The 20,633-nt window shown below is 39.2% G+C and overlaps 1 protein-coding gene across 1 annotated transcript in view; it reads left to right on the top strand.

Moving 5' to 3' along the window:
• The window catches only part of MAPK13 (mitogen-activated protein kinase 13), a 32,749-nt gene extending 12,433 nt beyond the window's left edge, over nucleotides 1-20,316 (top strand). The window contains exons 5-12 of the mRNA XM_083359743.1: nucleotides 2,607-2,636; nucleotides 5,530-5,577; nucleotides 8,473-8,587; nucleotides 9,645-9,716; nucleotides 11,861-11,940; nucleotides 13,535-13,613; nucleotides 15,975-16,151; nucleotides 19,097-20,316. Coding sequence (XP_083215869.1) covers nucleotides 2,607-2,636; nucleotides 5,530-5,577; nucleotides 8,473-8,587; nucleotides 9,645-9,716; nucleotides 11,861-11,940; nucleotides 13,535-13,613; nucleotides 15,975-16,151; nucleotides 19,097-19,176 — 681 coding nt within the window. The 3' untranslated portion in view covers nucleotides 19,177-20,316. The remainder of the gene's footprint in view (nucleotides 1-2,606; nucleotides 2,637-5,529; nucleotides 5,578-8,472; nucleotides 8,588-9,644; nucleotides 9,717-11,860; nucleotides 11,941-13,534; nucleotides 13,614-15,974; nucleotides 16,152-19,096) is intronic.
• Nucleotides 20,317-20,633: the final 317 nt, after the last annotated feature.

The raw sequence follows: 20,633 nt of genomic DNA, 5'->3' as shown, positions 1-20,633 counted from the left end.
GGGAACTGTCTTTTAATAGAACAAGCAATAAAAATATCCCAAGGAAGACGAAAGAAAAAAGAGGTTGAAAAGAGCCTTTTTTTCTGTTTGTCTTCTGCTACTACATTACCATTTCTCTTACAAGTGGGCTCATCTCTTTTCTTTTTCCTCATTTACTATTGAAACGGCCAGGAAAAAAAATCTTTTTGTTGCTTTTACTTCCCTTGTGTCCTTAAACTTCTTTTGTGCTTTACCCTTTTGGATTTCCATGTACCTCTTGCATGATTATACAGTATGTGTTTGCAAGAGCTGATTGCTAAATTTTCTGGAATTTTGTGAGCTGGTTGACAGCAGAGGTAACCTTGACACCTAGCTGTTCTGTACCTAGGAGTGTGCCTCATCAATGGCAACTGTGCCAGCAGAGCTTATTCTTAAAACATTTAGCAGCATACTACTAATTATATAACACAGAGAAGGCCTCCTCAGGGTACCGTTGGCTAGACAATGTCGGCTTGCGACCCCCAGGGGAAGAGCCTTCTCTGTGGGAGCGCCAGCCCTGTGGAACCAGCTCCCTCCTGAGCTTCGGATGGCCCAAGATCTCCAGTCCTTTCGCCGCGGCCTCAAAACACTCCTTTTCCACCTGGCTGACCTGGACTGACAAGGATTTTAATTATGTTTACAATTTTAACACTAATCTTTAATTTATTTCAATTTTTAATTTTAATTTACTGTACAGAGACCTTTAATTTTTGTTGTTGTTAGCCGCCCTGACTCCCTCGGGAGATAGGGCGGGATATAAATCCCATTAATAAATAAATAAATAAATAAATAAATAAATAAATAAATAAATAAATAAATAAATAAATAAATAAATAAATAAATTCAGCAAACCATTAGGCAAAGCTTGTCATAAGCTTCCATTTCCCTTTTATCTTTTAATTCAGTTGAAAGCTTCCTATGCATTCACAAATTTCTTGAACTGCTCCCTTCATTTTTTTTTCTCTCAATGAAATGCTTTGTAACTGGGCTTCCAGGATTTTATTTCTGAGACTTTTCCAACCCTCCTGTGCTTCCTTTGTCCAGAGCATTTCATCAATGGGATCCTGCCCAGTACTTATCGAAACTCATTCTTCAGAAATCTAGTGTCCTTGTATGGGAGTGCTCCAATTGCAGTATCTTCAATCCCAAGGAGATACTGTCACTTCCTCCCAAAATCTTGTTTTTTATCTCTTCAACCAGCTGTTTCTTATTGGTTGGGATAAGATTTAGAAGGGCCAACTCCATTGTCTCTTCCTCAGCTTTTTGGGAAATGAAACAATCAAAAAGGCCCCAGAGCAAACGTGGGGACTTTACAGTATTAGCTGAACTGGTTTTCTAAGAGATGTCCAGGTAGCTTAAATCTTCCTGTATCTCTTTGCCATAAAAGGTCTGTAATTTAATACAGGAAGATTGTATTCAAGTCTGCTTACTTTGGTGGTTGAATGATAAATACGGGTAGTCCTCAACTTACAGTCATTCACTTAGTGACTGTTTAAAGTTACAATGACACTGAAAAAAGTGACTTCTGACCGATTTTCATACTTACAGCCATTGCAGGATCCCCATGATTATATGATCAAAATTCAGAAGCTTGGCAACTGACTCACATTTATAACGGTTGCGGTGTCCTGGGGTCATGTGATCACCTTTTGTGGCCTTTTGGCAAGCAAAGTCAATGGGAGAGACAGATTCACTTAACAACCCTTTGGGCTCAATTGTGGACATAAGTTGAGGCTTACCTGTACTGTGAACTAAATAATAAATCAAAATATCCTTAGTTCCTTGCATTCCACTCATGAATCTTGTCCCACCAAATTTCAGTACTATAATGCCTTCTAAATCATAATCACTTTTCTGCATGAAGCCTTCTATTTTTTCTTGTTTGCTCCTCATATTTTGTGCATTTGTATGGAGACAAATCCTTGCTTTGCTTGGCCTATTGCTTTACATACTTATGTCCACATGAAGTGGACACCATCATTTACAGTAGCTGCAGTTTCTCATCTCAGAAGCATCTCCCGTTTCTGAAATACAAATCATTCCCATCCACAGCATCAGTCTGTAACCAAGATAGCTTGGTTATGAGCAAGATGGCTGTTATCTCTGTGGTTAATTGTTCATTATCAGTGTCCTCACCTTGGTTCACACCTCCTATCATGCCCTTCCAGCGGTGACCACACACCCTGGGGATTGTGGGGCTAATTATTCAGCATATGAAGAGTAATGGAAGATTGCCAGAGCTCATGACGTAGCAAAAATAAGGCAAGAGAAAGCTGCAGAGAAATTAGTTTATTTCACCAGAGTCACCCTCACAAGAACAAAAGGCCTCATTAGGGTTGTTTTATGCTTGTTGGCAAGAAGCTTTTAAGAATTTGAGAATTCAAGAATATTGGATTATTTTTCTTTTCAGTAGAAACTGTGTTTCCATTTTCTAAGGATTGTTTTGAGACAATTAATCCACATACAAAAATGCATTGTGTACCCTAAGATACTACACAGAACATGCTCTATCATGGGGAATCTTGATTAATATCAGTTATGGAGGAGGCTGTATGTAATCTTCATGTGGTGTTTTTCTTCTTTTGCAGTATATTCACTCTGCTGGAATCATTCATAGGGTATGTTCTTTTTTAAAGTTATTTCTTTTCTAGAGCGTACAGCTTACCACTGCAGCCTTCCAAATCCAGGTGTGGCTCGCATAATCTTCCCAGCCACAAACACCATTGGCACCAAGCTATGGAAGACTGCACTAGTGCGTATTCCTAAACTTCTTTTGTTGTCAATCTTTTCAAACCACTTTGGTATGTAAAAAGATCACCTAATCTCTATTGCTGTGCTAAAAGCAAATGACCTTCGTTTTCCGTTCCCCAGAAGAGAACCTGCACATCTCCCTAGAAGCCTCTTGGCAGTTGGTGGCAATGTTCTAATTCGGGCCCACCAGCATCTTTCAAATAACCACAGCTGCTCCTATTCAACTGATATCCTCCTATCCCCAACTTGTTTCCTTTGTAACATTAATGTGGAGAAACATGTTTATGCAAGAATATAGAGGGGTGTGTGTGTAAAATTGCTAAATTCCTTTTTTTTTCTTTCTTAGCCCACTGATTCTTCCTTATAAAATAACCCATCCCCAGTATTTGGAAAGCAACAGAAGAGTTGAGGTGTTCTCCTTCCATATATTTACAAAGATAGAATTAGTTAACTAAATCGGGATTTGTTTAGCAATGCTTCCCACTTTACAAGCTAAGCCAAAGACTAGCAAACCATATTAATATGGGAACCTGCCAATTGTACATATCTGTCCTTAGAAAGAGGGGGGAAAAATCATTGTGCAGATCCAAAACTTTTTGCTGTCAGGAGCAGGGCCCAGATCATACCCCACAAGATGCTCAGGCCAATGTTTTAATAAACACAAGTCTCGGTGCAATGTTCACATAAGAATTTCAGTCTCCCGTCTTCCTTTCCCCTGCTGCTGATGGAAGTTGGGAGCTACACGGCATGCCTCCGCTTAGGAAATACATTCTATCCTCACTGAGATGTACTGCATTTGACATTTCCCGCATGCATTTTAGCATCAAACCCTGTAATCCAGCCTGTTGGCTCACCTTTTTCTATGGCAGTTGAAAACTGCCTGAAGAAAACATATTACATGCCACCCAAGCAGAAGACATCACTAGACAGACCTTGTGAGTGCCCTGAGGCCAGTTTTTAAACATGGAAATAATCCAATGAAAACATTGCAGAATTGAGAGAAAATGAATGTCTAGAGAGAGACGATTAGGTACCTTTCAAAGAGGAAGAATGCTTCCCTGGTTGAACACATGGAGCAGCCATGTTTCACGCTGTCCTATTAGTACATACCACACAATTGCAGAGCAATACTCAGAACCTCAGAGACCATTCATAGTCTCGTTAATTGTGGTGAAGGAGAGGAATTTAGCTCTTAATAATTGCAACGGAGGAATTGGGAAATGAAAGGTCTTTATAGACTGACTACTATCCCCTCTGGCTTGTTATGCTGCTGCTGTAGCACAGTAGGGAGAGACAGGGAAACAGGTTTTCTCTGTTTCCCTCCTGGTGAATGAAATGGAAGGCAATTTGCCAACATGGTATCGGGTGTTTGGGAGAAAATTGTTAAGAAGAATAAGGACATTCAGATCTGGCAAATCCACCTGCAGCACTGTTAGTAGAACATCTATGCCAGTGGAGAATTGGCAAAGCAGGAAGATTCCGGCTTGGTGTCCTTCCCTCCCTTTGGCAAAATATTGCTAAAGCTGTCAGGGGAGTTAAAAACTTGCTGTCAACCAGCAAGAAGAGTGCAATCTAAATTGTATCCAATTTCTGAGCTTAAAAGAAAACTATTAAATCAGCATGAACCAGATTACAGTTTAAGAACTCATCCCTGGCAGTTCCTTACTGTAGCACAAGCATACCCCATTACTGTTTCCCAAGGACATTTCTTCACAACACAGCCTCCATCTCATAGTCAGCCCATTGCTATGGCAGGCTGAAGTCATGTATTACCTTCTTTCTCTGCTCTGGTACCTTTGGGCTAGCAGTTCTGCTGTGGGATCCTTCCCTTCATCTGGCTCATGTGGGTTGCACATATTCTTCAGTGTGTTTTAGCCAAACTTGGCCGATCTAGACTGTGTAAAGACCTCAAATTGACTAGCCTATCCCTTGCTTGACTAGCCTATCCCTAGCTGAAAGGTTAATTGAATAGACCTGGCTCTTGCACCTTTGCAGCCTGCACTTCCCTTTCCAATGGATATTCTGCTTTTGGGAAGTCCTGCCTCCCTTCCTCACAGGATGTTCTTTGAAAAGTCAACCCCATCATAGAATGTAACCTGGAAAAGGTATGGCTTCCACATACAGTGATGTTCGCCTGTACAGACCCAATTAACACTGAGATGGCAGCAAAGAGACACAAACATGGCAGATGGCTTGAAAGGGTGACTCATCAGCAGATCAACAAGCCACAAATGTTTTGAGAGAAAGGATGTGAATGTATGTAAGAGACTCCATAGTTCAACATGTCTCTCATACACGCTAACATCTTCAACTTAGTAATATTTATGTGCGGAGCAGCTGCATCAAGGCTGTACAAATCCAGGTGCAATTAAGAAAAAACAACCTCTTTGATTCCAGCCAGTAATTATAAAATGGATAGATTAACAATTATTTGAATAAAAATAAAATTAAAAAAAAGATTGATGGAACAGAGTACCTAAATCTTATAGCACCTTCCTTGTTGACAATCTATATAGTAATCAGTAACAGATTTTTCCTTTGAATATCCTGGCTGGTCACATTCAAATTTTTAGCCAAGGAAACTGCTTTTTCAGTGCTGAGGACCAAACGGGCAGCAGACAACCTGGGTCGTGTTAAATGCCTGTTGGGGAGAAAACCCAATTCATGGCTCTGGGATGGGAGGAAAGAATGTGCTTGTTATGTAATTACCTACTCTAGGATCAAACTGTGATAGTCACAATGGAGTTTCATATTCTGCAGGATCTAAAGCCGGGCAATTTAGCAGTGAATGAAGACTGTGAATTAAAGGTAGGATTTTTGTTTTTGTTTAATGAAAAAGTAGATTGCATTGCTGGTTTCACTATGTTGTTCTGAATCTTCAGTTCACCTTCTCCTGCAACACATGTGTGTTTATTTGGAAATAAAGGTAAAGGTTCCCCCGCACATGCATGCTAGTCGTTTCCAACTCTAGGGGCCGGTGCTCATCTCCGTTTCAAAGCCAAAGAGCCAGCACTTGTCCAAGGACGTCTCCGTGGTCATGTGGCCAGCATGACTAGACGCCAAAGGCGCACGGAATGCTGTTACCTTCCCACTGGAGTGGTCCCTATTTTTCTACTTGCATTTTTACGCGCTTTCGAACTGCTAGGTTGGCAGAAGCTGGGACGAGTAACAGGCGCTCACTCTGTTACGCGGCACTCGGGATTTGACCCGCCAAACTGCCGACCTTCTGATCGACAAGCTCAGCGTCCTAACCCACTGAGCCACCACGTCCCTTTATTTGGAAATAACACCTACTTATTTTGATGGGATATCTAAAGATAGATTCACTGAAACCAGCCAATTTAAAGTGCACCTGGGCAACACATTTATTGAATTTTATTAAGCAATTGCTTTCTTTGAAATGGAATTTTAGGTGACATCATCGAAACTTCCCATATTTCCTATTATTTTTCGATCTATTTTCTTTCCTTGGGGGGCAGGGAATGTATTTTCTATTAAATAGGAAAAAAAGTATGTTCACAAAGAGCCTTCACCTGGAAGAACCTTTGTATTTCATAAGAGTACATAGAATTAGAGTTTAATGTTGTTCCCAGTTTTAAAATTACACTGCAAAGGGCTAAGAATTCAATTGCAGAGTAATATTAATGCAGTTTACAACCCACTCTCAGTTTTAGAATCGCACTGTAATGGCATCTTGAATGATTTGTCAGAACTCTTTCTATGGAAGAATACAGTGCTTGGGAATGAATTGAATTGAATTGAATTTATTGAATTTATATACCGCCCTTTTCCCATAGGACTCAGGGCGGTTTACAAAGTATTTAAAAACGTCAATATAATACAAAAGAATGGAGTATACAGGAAGGAGTCCTGGTGGTGCAGTGGTTAAAATTCAGTATTGCAAGCTAATTCTGCCCACAGCCTGGATTTTGATCCTGATGGGGCTCAAGGTTGACCCAGCCTTCCATCCTTCTGATGGTTTTTTTTATTCCATTTATATCCCGCCCTTCTCCGAAGACTCAGGGCGGCTTACAAGCTTAGCAGTAGCCTTCATTCTATGTATATGCCTGCTTATTAGGGCTTTCACACACACACCCCAAGCGGCATTATTACAAAGTCAGCTTAATTGCCCCCAACAATCTGGGTCCTCATTTTACCTACCTCGGAAGGATGGAAGGCTGAGTCAACCTTGAGCCTGGTGGGATGCGAACCTGCACTAATTTGCAGGCAGCTGGTGTTACTTAACGAGGCATTAGCCCACTGCTCCACCAAGGCAGTGTTGATAAAATGAGGACTCAGATTATTGGGGACAATATGCTAATATTGTAAACCACCCAGAGAGCACTGTAAAACATGGGATGGTATATAAGTCTCTAAGTACTATTGCTATTGCTATACTTTCTGCCCTTGATTTATAGCTAGGCTTGGCACACCTTTAGAACACGTGTTTTGGCAAAATAGCTGAGTCTTGGCTAAACAAGTTTATAACACTCAAAAAATGAAAGAGAACTGGTTTCCCTCAGGCCTTTCCCACCTGTACTTAGTCATGGAACAAACATGCCCTGGCAATGTATTTTTGCTTCTCTGTTCTCATTAGATTGTTTTCCTCTTGTCCCTAGCCCATGGCTGAGGCTGGTTTAAATTATCCTCAGCTATACCAGTGTTAAAGCACTGTTTTCCCTTTATACCAACAGCATCTGATGACAGTATCAAGGTGGGCAAAATTTGTTATGCTTTTCCACCAATACATGACAGAGGTCAACTATGTGTTCAGAGAATTATTATTGACTATTCAGGTGATGAAGGCACATCCTCTCCCTTCCTTTCACCCTTTTCTGCACCATTTCTGCTCTAGCAACTGGACACAGTGTAGTGCCATTGGCTTATCAGAATTGTGCAATAGCATTGCACACTATAGTTGGCATTACTGTAAATTCTTTAATTCTATACCTTTACTGGTTTGATCCAAGGGAAAAATGGCATTGAATGATGGGATCAACCCCTCTTTTGCCTCTCATAACAGAACATTGAAAAATGGCACTTGTGGTATATCTGAAAAAGGAAGAAGAGGGCAGTCTTAAATAAGTGTTATTTTTTGACTCGGAGTCATTCCTGATTCCAGCCTGTTTTTTTTTCTTCCTTTTAAATTATTATTCCATGTGGAGTATGACAGACTGGGATGCCAGAGGATAGGGCACAGGTAGGAGAAATGACAGATGTTGTCCTGCTGCAGTGCTGTGACTGATGACATGCTGAAGACAGAGGACAGCACAGCCAGAGGGATCAACTAATTGTTGGCTTATCACGTGCTGTACCCACAAAATCAAGACAACACAAGTTGATAGTGACTTAGAACAGATGGCAACAGAGGCAGGTTAGGCATTGTAAATAGGCAGCACATTGCGAGCCAGTGTAGTTTCCTGCTGACTCAAAGATGGGTGGATTGCCCTTTGGCTCAACAATGGGGAAGGGCTCCCAGCTGGCATCATTAAAGCCAACTAAAGGTGCTTTTAGCCATCACATAAAGCAATGGCTTTATAACAGCAATCTATTGCTTCTAGGAAGAACTGAAGAAACTTTGGAGCGTTCTGGAAAAAAAACAAAATTTGCTGCTGCTTCTTTTTTGCTATTGTTTTGGATACATGGCAACTCTGTTCTGTAAATTCATCATTGTACAAAAGATTTTTTTAAAAATGTTTTTAGATCTTGGATTTTGGCTTAGCAAGACATACAGACACAGAGATGACGGGCTATGTTGTAACTCGTTGGTATAGAGCACCTGAAGTGATTCTGAACTGGATGCATTACAACCAGACTGGTGGGTTAAATTATTTATTCATTAAGAGGTTTGGGAAATTCTTAATAAGTTGTGGATTATTGGATAACACTGGTGTTTCTATGTGATTTATTAATGTATTTAATTTTCCCCTTTTTTCACTTAGTACAATACAAACCCTCACAGGGTGTCCTGATTCAGACTGTATTAAGCTGTGGCATTTCAGATTGCATGATCCCAATAATTACAGTTTGAAAACATAGTATATAGTTTTGCAAATGATATGCCCATTGTTTGCAGTCTACTTTTCTTCAAACTTTAATTATACTATTGCTTCCCCTACTTGGCTTACTGAGAAGTTGTATTCTTTTCAATGATGCTTATACCCAGATAGATGAATAAAGTATTTCATCTGAATTGAATTCTCATCTTCCATAAACTGCAGACAGCTACGATGGACTGTGTTACATAATTTGATTTTCACTGCTATTAATTCCTGACATTCAGATTAATCTAGTCCAATTATTTTGCAGAGAACAGAACAGAACAGAACAGAATCCTGTTCTGTGTCTCCTGGTAAATGAATCAGCATGAGTAATGTCTAACTCATTTGCATTGTGATATGTGGACACTTGTGCTTCAAATGCAGCTGTTGACAAAACTATTACTACTGTGAAAAAGTTATGTCACAGCCCATCGAGTGTGTGTGTGTGTGTGTGTGTGTGCGCGCGCAGCAAGTTGGGAAAAAACTGCCTTTATGCAAAACAGCTCATTGTCTCATATCACTTAAAGAGGATTTCAAAACTATAAAATAAGAATAATAAAAGATAATATTACAAGTAGGACTATCAGCTTTATGTTGAAAAAATCTGGATGACCACAAGATGGCAGCAAGGAGTCAGACTTTTCTGTATCTCTTGGCTGCATCTTGTCTGGATTTTTGCAGCCCAGGTCTGATAGCTAAAGCTACAGTAATGTAATTTGTAAACAAGCAGATCTGTTACAAGCATGCGTAAAATGTGTATTTTAGTTTCCAATGCTGCAGTTTCAAACCTTAGCATTAAATCCTTTCTTGTATATTTCTCTCACTTGCAAACAGTGGACATCTGGTCTGTTGGTTGTATCATGGCAGAAATGTTGACTGGCAAAACTCTGTTTAAGGGTAAAGACTGTATCCTTTTCTGTGACCCGTCTGAAACTGATGCTTTCATACTTTGGGCTGAAAATGTAAACAAAGTAGAGCAGACATGTCAAACTTGTGACGTCACGTGACATCACGCAATGTATCAGGATGGTTTTGCCATTGCCGGCAATGGGGTGGGCGCGGCTTTTGTGAGACACATCCGGCCCGCAGGCTGGCAGTGTGACACCCCTGACGTAGAGGGTTACCGGTAGGAAGAAGTTGAGTATGAAAATTCAAAACACTTATACTTGCAAAAAGTAATTACGGTGGGCTCTGTTTAATCTAAAAATCTATTTTCACATGTTGCAGGATTTTAAGTAATGGCAAAATTGTGGCAAACGAGCTTATTTAATGTTTCTCTCTCCCTTTGATGCTTGATGTTCATTACAGGTGGATCTTTAGCTGTGTTCAGTCAGTGTAGAATGGACTTCATTTTCAAAACCAAAAATTAGTTCAGGGAGCACTGAGCACCAATATAGCTCCTGTCCCAGGATGGGCAGAGATCAGGGTGTGGTGGGAAGAATGGGATTAAAAACAAGCGTGGGGGCACATGTTGTATTTGTCAGCAACATCCTAAAACTGTTGTCTCTATTTCTAGACTCATGGAGTTGCCTCTTCAGCTGATGCATGATCCTGGGAAAATCCCAAAGATGCTCTTTCACAAGGCAACTGGGCTTTCTTCTTTTTCTTTGAAGACGTTTCGCTTCACTGAGCTGAAGAAGCTTCTTGGATGAGAAGCGAAACGTTTTCAAAGAAAAACAAGAAAGTTCAGTTGTGAAAAATCATCTTTGGGACAACTATGACCTGGATGACTGAGAATCTCCACAAACAATCCTGGGAAAAGTCATGCGGGGCTGAAGGCGCTCCTGACATGCACGCCCTTGTGTATGTCCACATGTTCTCCAAATGACATTTCACTCATCAAATCTCAATTTCTGCACAGCTTCTTAAACCAAACACAGTTTTTCTGTGAAATGACATAGTTCAACCACATTTATATTTATAAAGTCTTCTATAACAACCACATCCAGCATCCCCTCTCTCTCCTTCCCTTCTTTGCAGAGTTCCAAGATTGACTAGAACACAGGTGTCAAACTCAATACGGATCGTGACGTATTGCAATTTTTTTTGCCTTTGTGGAGCCAGGGTGGGTATGGCCTGCGCATGATACATTCAGTCCACGGGCCACTAGTTTGACACCCCTGCACTAGAAGGAAGGCTAAGGTTACTATATACACAAGAATTCTAGCAACTGCTGTTCTTTGAAATAAGGCATCTATGAATAATCAGTAAACCCTTGATTGTGCCTATGGTGGAGGGGGCTAGGAAGAGGGAAGAGGCCTGCTGCTTCTATACAGGTGAGGCAGCCTACATCTGCTCATTGCTTGGATAACTGCCAACCTTTTCAGCACTCTGAAGACTGACCTGCACACTTATCTCTGTTGATGGAAATGCATTTTTAGGCAGGAGATCATAGATTATGCTGTTAAACATTCCTGATATAAATTGATATTCTAAAGTTTTTCATATTACAGGTAGTCCTCAATGTATGACCACAACTGAGCCCAAAATTTATGTTGCTAAGTGAGACATTTGTTAAGGGAGCTTTGTCCCATTTTATGACCTTTCTTACCACAGTTGTTAAGTGAATCATTGCAGTTGTTAAGTTAGCAACACAATTGTTAAGTGAGTCTGGTTTACCCATTGACTTTGCTTGTCAGAAGGTCGCAAAAGGGGATCACATGATCCCACGATAGTGCAACCGTCATAAATATGGGTCAGTGGCCAAGTATCTGAATTTTGATCATGTGACCATGGGCATGCTGCAACAGTTGTAAGTGTGAAAAATGGTCAACTTTGAACAGTCAATAAATGAACTGTTGTAAGTCGAGGACTATCTATACTTTAACACAAACAATTGTGGGTTGCAGGCTTTATTCTCCCTAACAGTCAATGATCTAGCAGAAAAGATTCAATATCTCTCAGCCTAGTGATGCAAACAATGAGTATATACCTTGCCCTTTTATAGAAAAAAGTAGGATAAATATATGGTAAATTGAGCCATTTATGAAAGGGGGGTTGTCAAATTCAACGTCTGGCCTCTGTTAGTAATACTTGATTCAGCCTGCCAGATCTTGATCAGCTAACCCAGATCCTGAAAGTGACAGGAAGTCCTGGAGAGGAGTTTGTGCAAAAACTGGAAGACAAAGCGGTAAGAAACTCTGTTTTGCATTTTAGAGGCAAACTCATAGGTTTTTATTGTTTTAGAAGGTCTAACTTTTTGCCCAACTTTTTAAAATGAACTCTTATTGTACATATATATCCACCGCTCCTCTAATTAACTCAAAGTACTGTGCTTTCTCATAGACCCATTAATCTTCCCAACAACCCTGTCAGATAAAATAGAGAAAACTGATGTGATGGGTATCTTCCTAGCTTTAATCAAGTGCTTTAAACTACCACCCTTGTAAGCTTCTCTGACAAGAAAGCTGAATGATATTATACCAGCATTTTGTTTTAATAATTTTTGAGTTTTATAATATGCATTATTAATAGTCATTAGTACTTGTTCATTCCTGCATCGCTGTTGAGGATTGTTGGCTGCATTCAACTCCTGACAAGAATCATTGAACACCAAGTCTGAAATTAAATGAAATACTGGTGTTCTAACAGCTAGAGAAAGACATCTGCAAATAGACTTTCCTTCTCTAAAGCAGAATTGCGAAGGGAAAATGGCCTCGGGTTGCCTGTTCTGCACACAGCCCAGTGGTGGGATTTGAATATATGAACAACCGGTTCTCTGTGGATGCTGCTTCCAGAAGTCCATTCTGGGCCTGGGAAACAAAAAATCAGCTACTGGTTCTGCTGAACTGGTGAGAACTGGCTGAATCCCACCACTGCCACAGCCTGATGAAAAACGGCTTCCCTGCCCTTATAGGAAGGTTTTTCTGTCATGGACAGGCTATTGCATTATCAAAATTGAAAAAGGAATGACAAAAGTGTTGAAAAAAGGCCAAAATAAGTTGTAATGTGCTTGCTATAAACATAGCACGAGAAAGTATCTTTGTAGACAGACAGATTCTTCTTATGAAAATAGCAAAGGAATGTAGACATTCAGAGATCAGTTAAATTGAAAGGTCTCATTTCCATAAACTGAAGATGGAGTACTACGCATGTTTATTTAGATGCAAATCCTACTTTGCTTTAATTTTTGACTAGTATTGCACCTTATTTACTTGGAGAAATCAGGACAAACAGGCAGAAACTGTCATCTGAACCATAAAGTTATTTTTTGAAGCGGTAATCATTGCTTTTAGGATGATCAGCACCAAAGCCAGATAGGGATGAAAGATGCACTTTCTTTCTCTTCCTTAAAGATGTCTTTTCTTTCTTTTCCTGAATCCCATTTTCACTATATTGCCCACCTTATCTAGTTAACTAGCAGGGGGAAGAGGCCGCTCTTATTAGAGGGCTGAATAGTTTCTCTCCCAGTTGCCTGCCTTCTAAACTCTCTCATTATATGAAATTAGGCAATATATTATACATTAGATTACAAGCTTTCATCTTGACATAAAGAGAGATGCAAATATTAGGAGCCATGAAGTCATATTACTATTCTTAGTACAGTAAAATTATTACTTTGTCTTATGTACAACATAGCTCAAAGGAGGCTAATGTGGACCTTTACTTCATATAAAAGAAGTAGTCTATGTGGGCTTCTAATCGATCAGTAAAGAGTTGATTATATGATGTAACTTTTCAAAGGTGATATTTGTATGGTTGTATGAAAATGTTATTTCTTTTAGGCTAAAAACTACATACAGACACTTCCTAAAATTCCCAAAATGGATTTATCTCTGCTTTTACCCAAAGCCAGTCCTCTGGGTAAGTTCTTTTATATGTTTTAATTTACGATAAAACTAACATTCCTCAGAAAGATATAACTGAAATGTATTATTTAACTTTTATTCAGATGACAGATGAACATGTCAAAACAATCTCTTTTATGATTCTAGCCAAGCCAGCATATTCTGTGCGGCTTTGATAACACAGAAATCTTCAAAATGTAATTAAGCATGAATAATGTATTACCCTCTGGATGTTGTTGTCAAAATAAATCCCCTTGAGTATAATGGGAAATGCTCTAAAGTAAATGTTGTAGTACATGCCAGTCTTCTCCAGCTTAGCAGCCACAAGTGGCATTTTTGGTATTCAAAACAAAACAGGAGTTGCAAGAGTTTGGATCCAATCCCAGAGTATAACTTTACCATTTCAACTAGTGTCATGTGGTGGAGTCTTCCAAGTACTGCTAGCACTCCAACTGGGCTGCTTTGTGCCTTGTGACGGGGTTCCCTTTTCTTACCCATATGTTTTCTAGTTGAGCCAATATGACAGCAGGGGCCAACCATACCTCTGCTACAATTTGCTTAGACAGGATCTGATGATATGGGAGTGAGTGTTGAGAGGTAGTTAAGCACATGAGCAGAGAAAAGATTGCTCTGAGCCAGATGATTGGCCAATATGTTTTTTTCCCCTGTTTAAAATAAAACTGTTAGGGAAAATTAGCATTTACAAGTGAATGGATCCCAGTTAAAGTTCGTATGTACTATCTGTGCTTAATTTTGCAAGCAGGCAAGCCAAATGCATCTACATATGTACTGTGTGCTTCTGACACAAGTTTTGTTAACAGTGCTGATGTTACATAAACACTAAGAATACTAGCATAATTTTATCGCATTGCAACATGCCTAGAATCATCTCAAACTGTGAGACGGGCAGCAAATAAATATAATAATAAATTGCTTTAACAATAAATAAAATAATGTTGTTGTGGCTTGTTGAAGTTTGGCAGGCACATATTGAAAACGTTAAGGCAACCTGATAGGGATTTATGGAAATAGAATTTGAACACTTGGTGGCCTTACATCTTCAGACTGGAAAAAAAAAATTAATTGAAAGGAACACCAGAGATTATCTCAGTACCTCAAGATTTATTTAACAGAACTGAAAGAAACTTTCCTGCTGAAACAAGATATAGATTTTGCTGACATATTGTAAGCAGCTGTAACTCTCTTCTCAGTGGATAAGAGCAGGTCTGTATTCTTGTTTCAAGTAGGGATTTGTTTTTTGAATAATCATACCTTGATCATTTTTTCTGCCCATTGCCTAGCAGCAGTCACTATGCTCTACACTGTAATTTCCTCTTGAGTTTGGGATGAAAAACAAGGGGATGATGATGATGATGATGATGATGATGATGATGATGATGATGATAATGTTATCCATTCAGTCATGTCTGACTCTTGGTGATTCTATGGGTCAGGTCTCTCTGCATCTTCTGATCTAGCACTACTTCTTTGAGTTATTCTAAGCTCTGACTGGTGTCAGCTTTGATGGTGTCCAGTCACCATGTTCTTTGGCAGCCTTCCTTTCACCGCTAACTCTTCTAAACATAATTGCTTTCTCCAGTGAATTCCCCCCTCATGGCCAAAAAAAAAGTGAGGCACAGTTTTGTGATTTTGAAGGGAACATTAGGTGGTCCCATTTCCACTGTTTCATTTCAAGACTATTTGGATTTTATTTTGACTTTCAAATTAAAAGTATTTTCTACTTCCTAATATTTCTAAATTTTACTCTTACCTCCCCACTATGGTTTGGATAAGAGCACTTTCCCAAAACTTCTACTTTAATGAGAAGAAACTCTTCACGGGCTCCATGATGAGAACTGACCAGTAATGTAACGGTAAAATTTACAAAAATGGGTCAAGTCATTTGGGTTTCACCCTGCCTCAAATTCCAAATTATAAAGTAGTTAGATAGAAGGGTTCAGCTTGATGTGTTGTAAAGTGGCCTGTAACTCCAACAACAACTTTTAAAAGACGTTTTAAAAGTTAAACTTCATTGAAGTTACATGCCAATTTACAATGCATCAAGCTGAATCCTTCTACTTAATTTAACTATGTTGTAAGCTTTATCATATATAGGTCAAGTTACTTAACTTATATTTGGGCTCTAGTACTGAGGTTTTTCAAGGATATTGCTTCAAGGTCCTTCTACAATAAGCTTTAGCTATAGTAGTGAGCCACTTATATTTGTTTATATTTGTTTACTGAAATGTGAAAACTGGATGAAGCAAATTTAGCCAATTTAGTTCGCCAGCCATTTTAAACTTTTAGATTTATCCTTCCTCTAATACACAATTATAGCCTTCTTTAATTTTGACAATATTTATATCTTTCCTTGCAGCCGTGGACTTGCTCGACAAAATGTTGGATCTCGATGTAGAAAAACGACTCACAGCAACTCAGGCTCTGGCCCATTCATACTTTAATCCATTCAGGGATGTTGAGGAAGAGACAGAAGCCCAGCACTCCTATGATGATTCCATAGGGAGTACAAAGCTTTCAATAAATGAATGGAGAAGTAAGTTCAGCTGGACAGTTTTTATATATCCTTGCCCTTAGTGCAATCCTCATCAGAATTAATGAACCTGAAATCCTCCAGTTCCTGCACACCTAATAACTAGCTATATTAATTTTGAATACAGTCTGAAGTAAAGGTTCTCTCTGAAGTAGATAAAATTCATAACTAGGAGTATAGACTGCAACTTGGCCTACACAAATACTAATTAAGAAAAATCCTGCGGGTAACTCCCCCAGTCTTTTTTTTTACCACTGTTAGTTACCCCATAATTCTTTGGATAAGAAGAAACACAAAAATTCAGCACACTTTAATATAATATGGAAACATCACCACACTGCATTTCGTTGTCACCATAACGAGGGACACTTAATCCACCAACACGTTTCTCATGTTAGGTTTAAGATTGAGTGTCAAACAAGAAGCACTTGGGAAATAAGTCTCCTAAAGTATAAAGACCAGGGACTATTCAAAAGGGGAAAGTAAAAAAAAAAGAGTAATGAAAGGAATACTTTCTAAAGACACCACCAAATTATATGCCACAAGCAGCTCAGATCTCACCAGAATACTTAAAAAAACAAACAACCTCTCATTAGACTTAGGAATCTTGTGAATAGGACATGAACATGATGATTATTGGCCTAGTTGGCAACTATGGGCATGTTAAATTTCATGTACCGTGTTTTTCCCCAAATAAAACCGACCCCCAAAATAAGCCCTAGCCTGATTTTTTTGGGTGGGCCTAATATAAGCCCTACCCCAAAAATAAGCCCAGGGGTGGGTAGGTGTGGCCAGCACAAGTGGCAGCGACCACATGGGGGGCAACAGTGTCCAGCAGCAGCCGCAGCCCACTGGATCCTTGGAGCAGCGCAGGTAAGTCCAGTGCGGAGGCAGAGGCGGGGGGAGGCAGGTGGTCCAGATGCTCTGTGTGCTTTTTGCCCAGAAGGAGACTGGAAGCTTCATATGCTTGCAAATGGGGCGCTTGGAAACCAAGGGATTCACTCCATTTCCAATCACCCGATTTTCAAACAGATGAAGCTTCCAGCCTCCGTCATTTCTCCGTCTGTGCAAAAAGTGTTTGGGCACCTCTGAGGTGCTTGGGGCAGCTCCACCCCCTCCCGCACCTGCGCCTCGTGGTGTTGGCACAGTGAAGCGAGCTACATGGCCTCCTGCTGCGAGGGGCTGCAAGTGGCCACACAAGTAGGGGCTGTTAGTGCCACCGCCACGAGGCAAGGCAGGTGTCGGGGGAAAAATAAGACATCCCCTGAAAGTAAGACCTACTGCCTTTTTGGAGGGAAAAATATAAGACTGGGTCTTATTTTTGGGGAAACACGGCATGTATGGAAAGAATATAGTCAAAAACTGGTTGGTGGTATCTTTCTAGCAAGTGAAAAAGGAAATGAGGCACTCTTCCATTTTCTGACAGATAGAAAAATTCTTGGGAATTTATGGATAAACCACATTTGGAGTACTCTTCACATAATATAACATTTTATAATGTTAAAAATTAAATAACCCTAACTGCTTAAAGCCTGGGGTATGCAGCAGAAAATGAATCTACTAGATAAAAGTAAGAGCCAGCGGGTAATGGCCTAGTTTGAAAGATAAAATGAAAACTTAAAGAAGCAGATCTTGATTTATAATCCTTTCCTATAAAACCTTAATAAAGGCAGTGAACAGCCCACCTTGCAGTGGGTACATTCTTGGGTCTATGATATGGCATGACAAGCTAGAACAGGACTCACTAATACTTGAAGAGATGAACTGATAAATCTAATAAATTGAGGTTTATCAATGACAGGTCCATTTTTTTAGTCCATATTTGATTATTAAGTAGTCACATATCTAAAGCATTTCTTAGCCATGTATTATTTGTTACTGCCAACCTAGCAGTTCGAAAGCATGTAAAAATGCAATTAGAAAAATAGGGACCACTACGGTGGGAAGGTAACAGCGTTCTGTGCGCCTTTGGCGTCTAGTCATGACCACGGAGACGTCCTCGGACAAGCGCTGGCTCTTCGGCTTTGAAACAGAGATGAGCACCGGCCCCTAGAGTCGGAAATGACTAGCACGCATGTGCGGGGGAACCTTTATCTTTACCTTTATTTGTTAGGGACGCGGTGGCTCAGTGGGTTAGGACGCTGAGCTTGTCGATCAAATGGTCAGCAGTTTGGTGGGTCGAATCCAGAGTGCCACGTAACAGAGTTGAGCGCCTGTTACTCGTCCCAGCTTCTGCCAACCTAGCAGTTCGAAAGCACGTAAAAATGCAAGTAGAAAAATAGGGACCACTACGGTGGGAAGGTAACGGCGTTCCGTGCGCCTTTGGCGTCTAGTCATGCCGGCCACATGACCACGGAGACGTCCTCGGACAAGCGCTGGCTCTTCGGCTTTGAAACAGAGATGAGCACCGGCCCCTAGAGTCGGAAACGACTAGCACACATGTGCGGGGTACCCTTTACCTTTTTATTTGTTATCTTCAAGATAGCAGTCAAAACAGTATAATACTATACAATTCAATATAGTGGGATCATAAAATCATAACATTTAAAAGGTTTTAAAAAGCAGCTAGTCAACTAACTCCATACCTAATAAAAGTAACATAAAATGCCACCTATAATAATGTTCTTAAATATCATTTAAATACAGCAAGAGAAATTACCCATCTCTTTGTGAGAGGAAATTCAATAGAAGGGGCTAGTAAGAATTGGTCTTTTACAAACTTTTAAAAATTGAGCAGTTTAGGAGGGCCTATGTATTACAAGATGAAATATTGCCACCTGTTACTATTGTTTTTATTGCTGTTTAAAAATTATACTAGGATAGTAACAGTTATTTTCAGCTGCATTCGGTCCTCCATCCATTATAATTTGTTAAAATGTGCTCAGTGTGCCTTTATTGTTTGAACAAAAATGCACTTACATGTATGTAAATTTTGCTTATTTTTAAAGGGCATATTTACAGTGAAATACTGTCATTCAGCCCAATTGCTCGGAAAGATTCCAAGAGGAGAAGTGGAATGACCTTATAGACTCTTGTATGTCTAACGCTGATCAACTTTTCCAGTGATATACAACCATCCGTATTTTGATCCTAAAGAGGAGTAAATATAAATCTTTCCAATGATAAACAACCATCGGTGTTTTGATCCTAAAGAGGAGTAAATATAAATCAGGATGAAAAAGTCCATGTACATATAGCACAAGAATAGTGAATCAATAGAGGCCAATTTTGCTCTGAACATCAGAGTGATACCACAACCTTGAGTGTTGCAAGTCAAGGTGATTTTCATTAAATCTCTGTCACGGCTATGTTTTTCCTTTTCTTGTACTTTTTGTAACTGGTTCCATAGATTTGGTCTAAAAAGTTAAAGTAAATGTCTCTACATGTTGCTAAAATCTTCTTTCTTCTAATATTTCCAAATAAATAAAAAAGCACAATGCTTCAAAAATGAAAAATATTTTTTTTATTTTAATCCCATTTATATCCCGCCCTTCTCCGAAGACTCAGGGCGGCTTACAATTTAAGCACAAACCAATGTGCTTAGCAATTTATATAATAAAGGAACAGTTGCAAAGAGCAGTTACATTATGTTCCTTGTGATTCATTCTGCCTAAATATTTTACATTTGAAACAGATCTCTCACTTCTTAATGGCCGTACGTTAGCCATATAGAATTGTAAATGGGAAGCATTTACATCTTTAAGCATTGATAATACCCATCTGGCATGATTTTCACAAGTATCTCAGTATGTTTCTTTGTGAATGTTAACTCTATTATTGTAATTTATGATTTGGAATGTGTGTGTGTGCACAGGTATGTCACACACACACACACACACACACACACACACACACACACAAAGAGCCAGTGATTTACAATTTAAGATAAAAAGGGGAAGAGCTAAATATCCTGTTGGATTATAGATCATTTGGCAATATTTAGTACTTTAAAATGATTGAAATGTATAATGCAATGAAATGAAGGGTACTTTCATATTACTGTAATACTCAGAAGCATTTTATGATAATTCATGTTTATTGTCACTTCAATTTTCAATTTGAAATGCTAAGAAAATGAAAATCAAACTGCAGAATGTCTTGTAATAAAAAAAGTCTCCTCACCCCACATTTTTATTTGGAAATGCAGAAGATTGCATTAAAAAAATTTCAAAACATTTTATTATTCTCTTTATGAACACTTTGTTCTATTATCACTAGTGAGCAATATATTTCAGTGTTGAAATCTTGCATTTTTCTGTTCTCCTTTCAGTGTGTTTTATTGCTGATTTGTAACATAGTTTTAGAAATAGAAAAAAAATGATTCTAAATTGAGATGTTTCAATAATTACAAATAGTTGCAACGTAAAAATGAGGCAGCTTTAGTTTGGGAATGGCTCCTGTGAACAAGTGTTGAAATTTAGCAGCATTCAACTTTCTGCAGTCATATCTGGTGTATTGATAAAATACAAAACTCTAGGAACATTC

Source organism: Vipera ursinii (genome assembly GCF_947247035.1).
Source record: "Vipera ursinii genome assembly, chromosome: 3".
Taxonomy (NCBI): domain Eukaryota; kingdom Metazoa; phylum Chordata; class Lepidosauria; order Squamata; family Viperidae; genus Vipera; species Vipera ursinii.
Note: the sequence above shows the minus strand (reverse complement) of the source record. Positions and strands in the feature narration are given on the sequence as shown.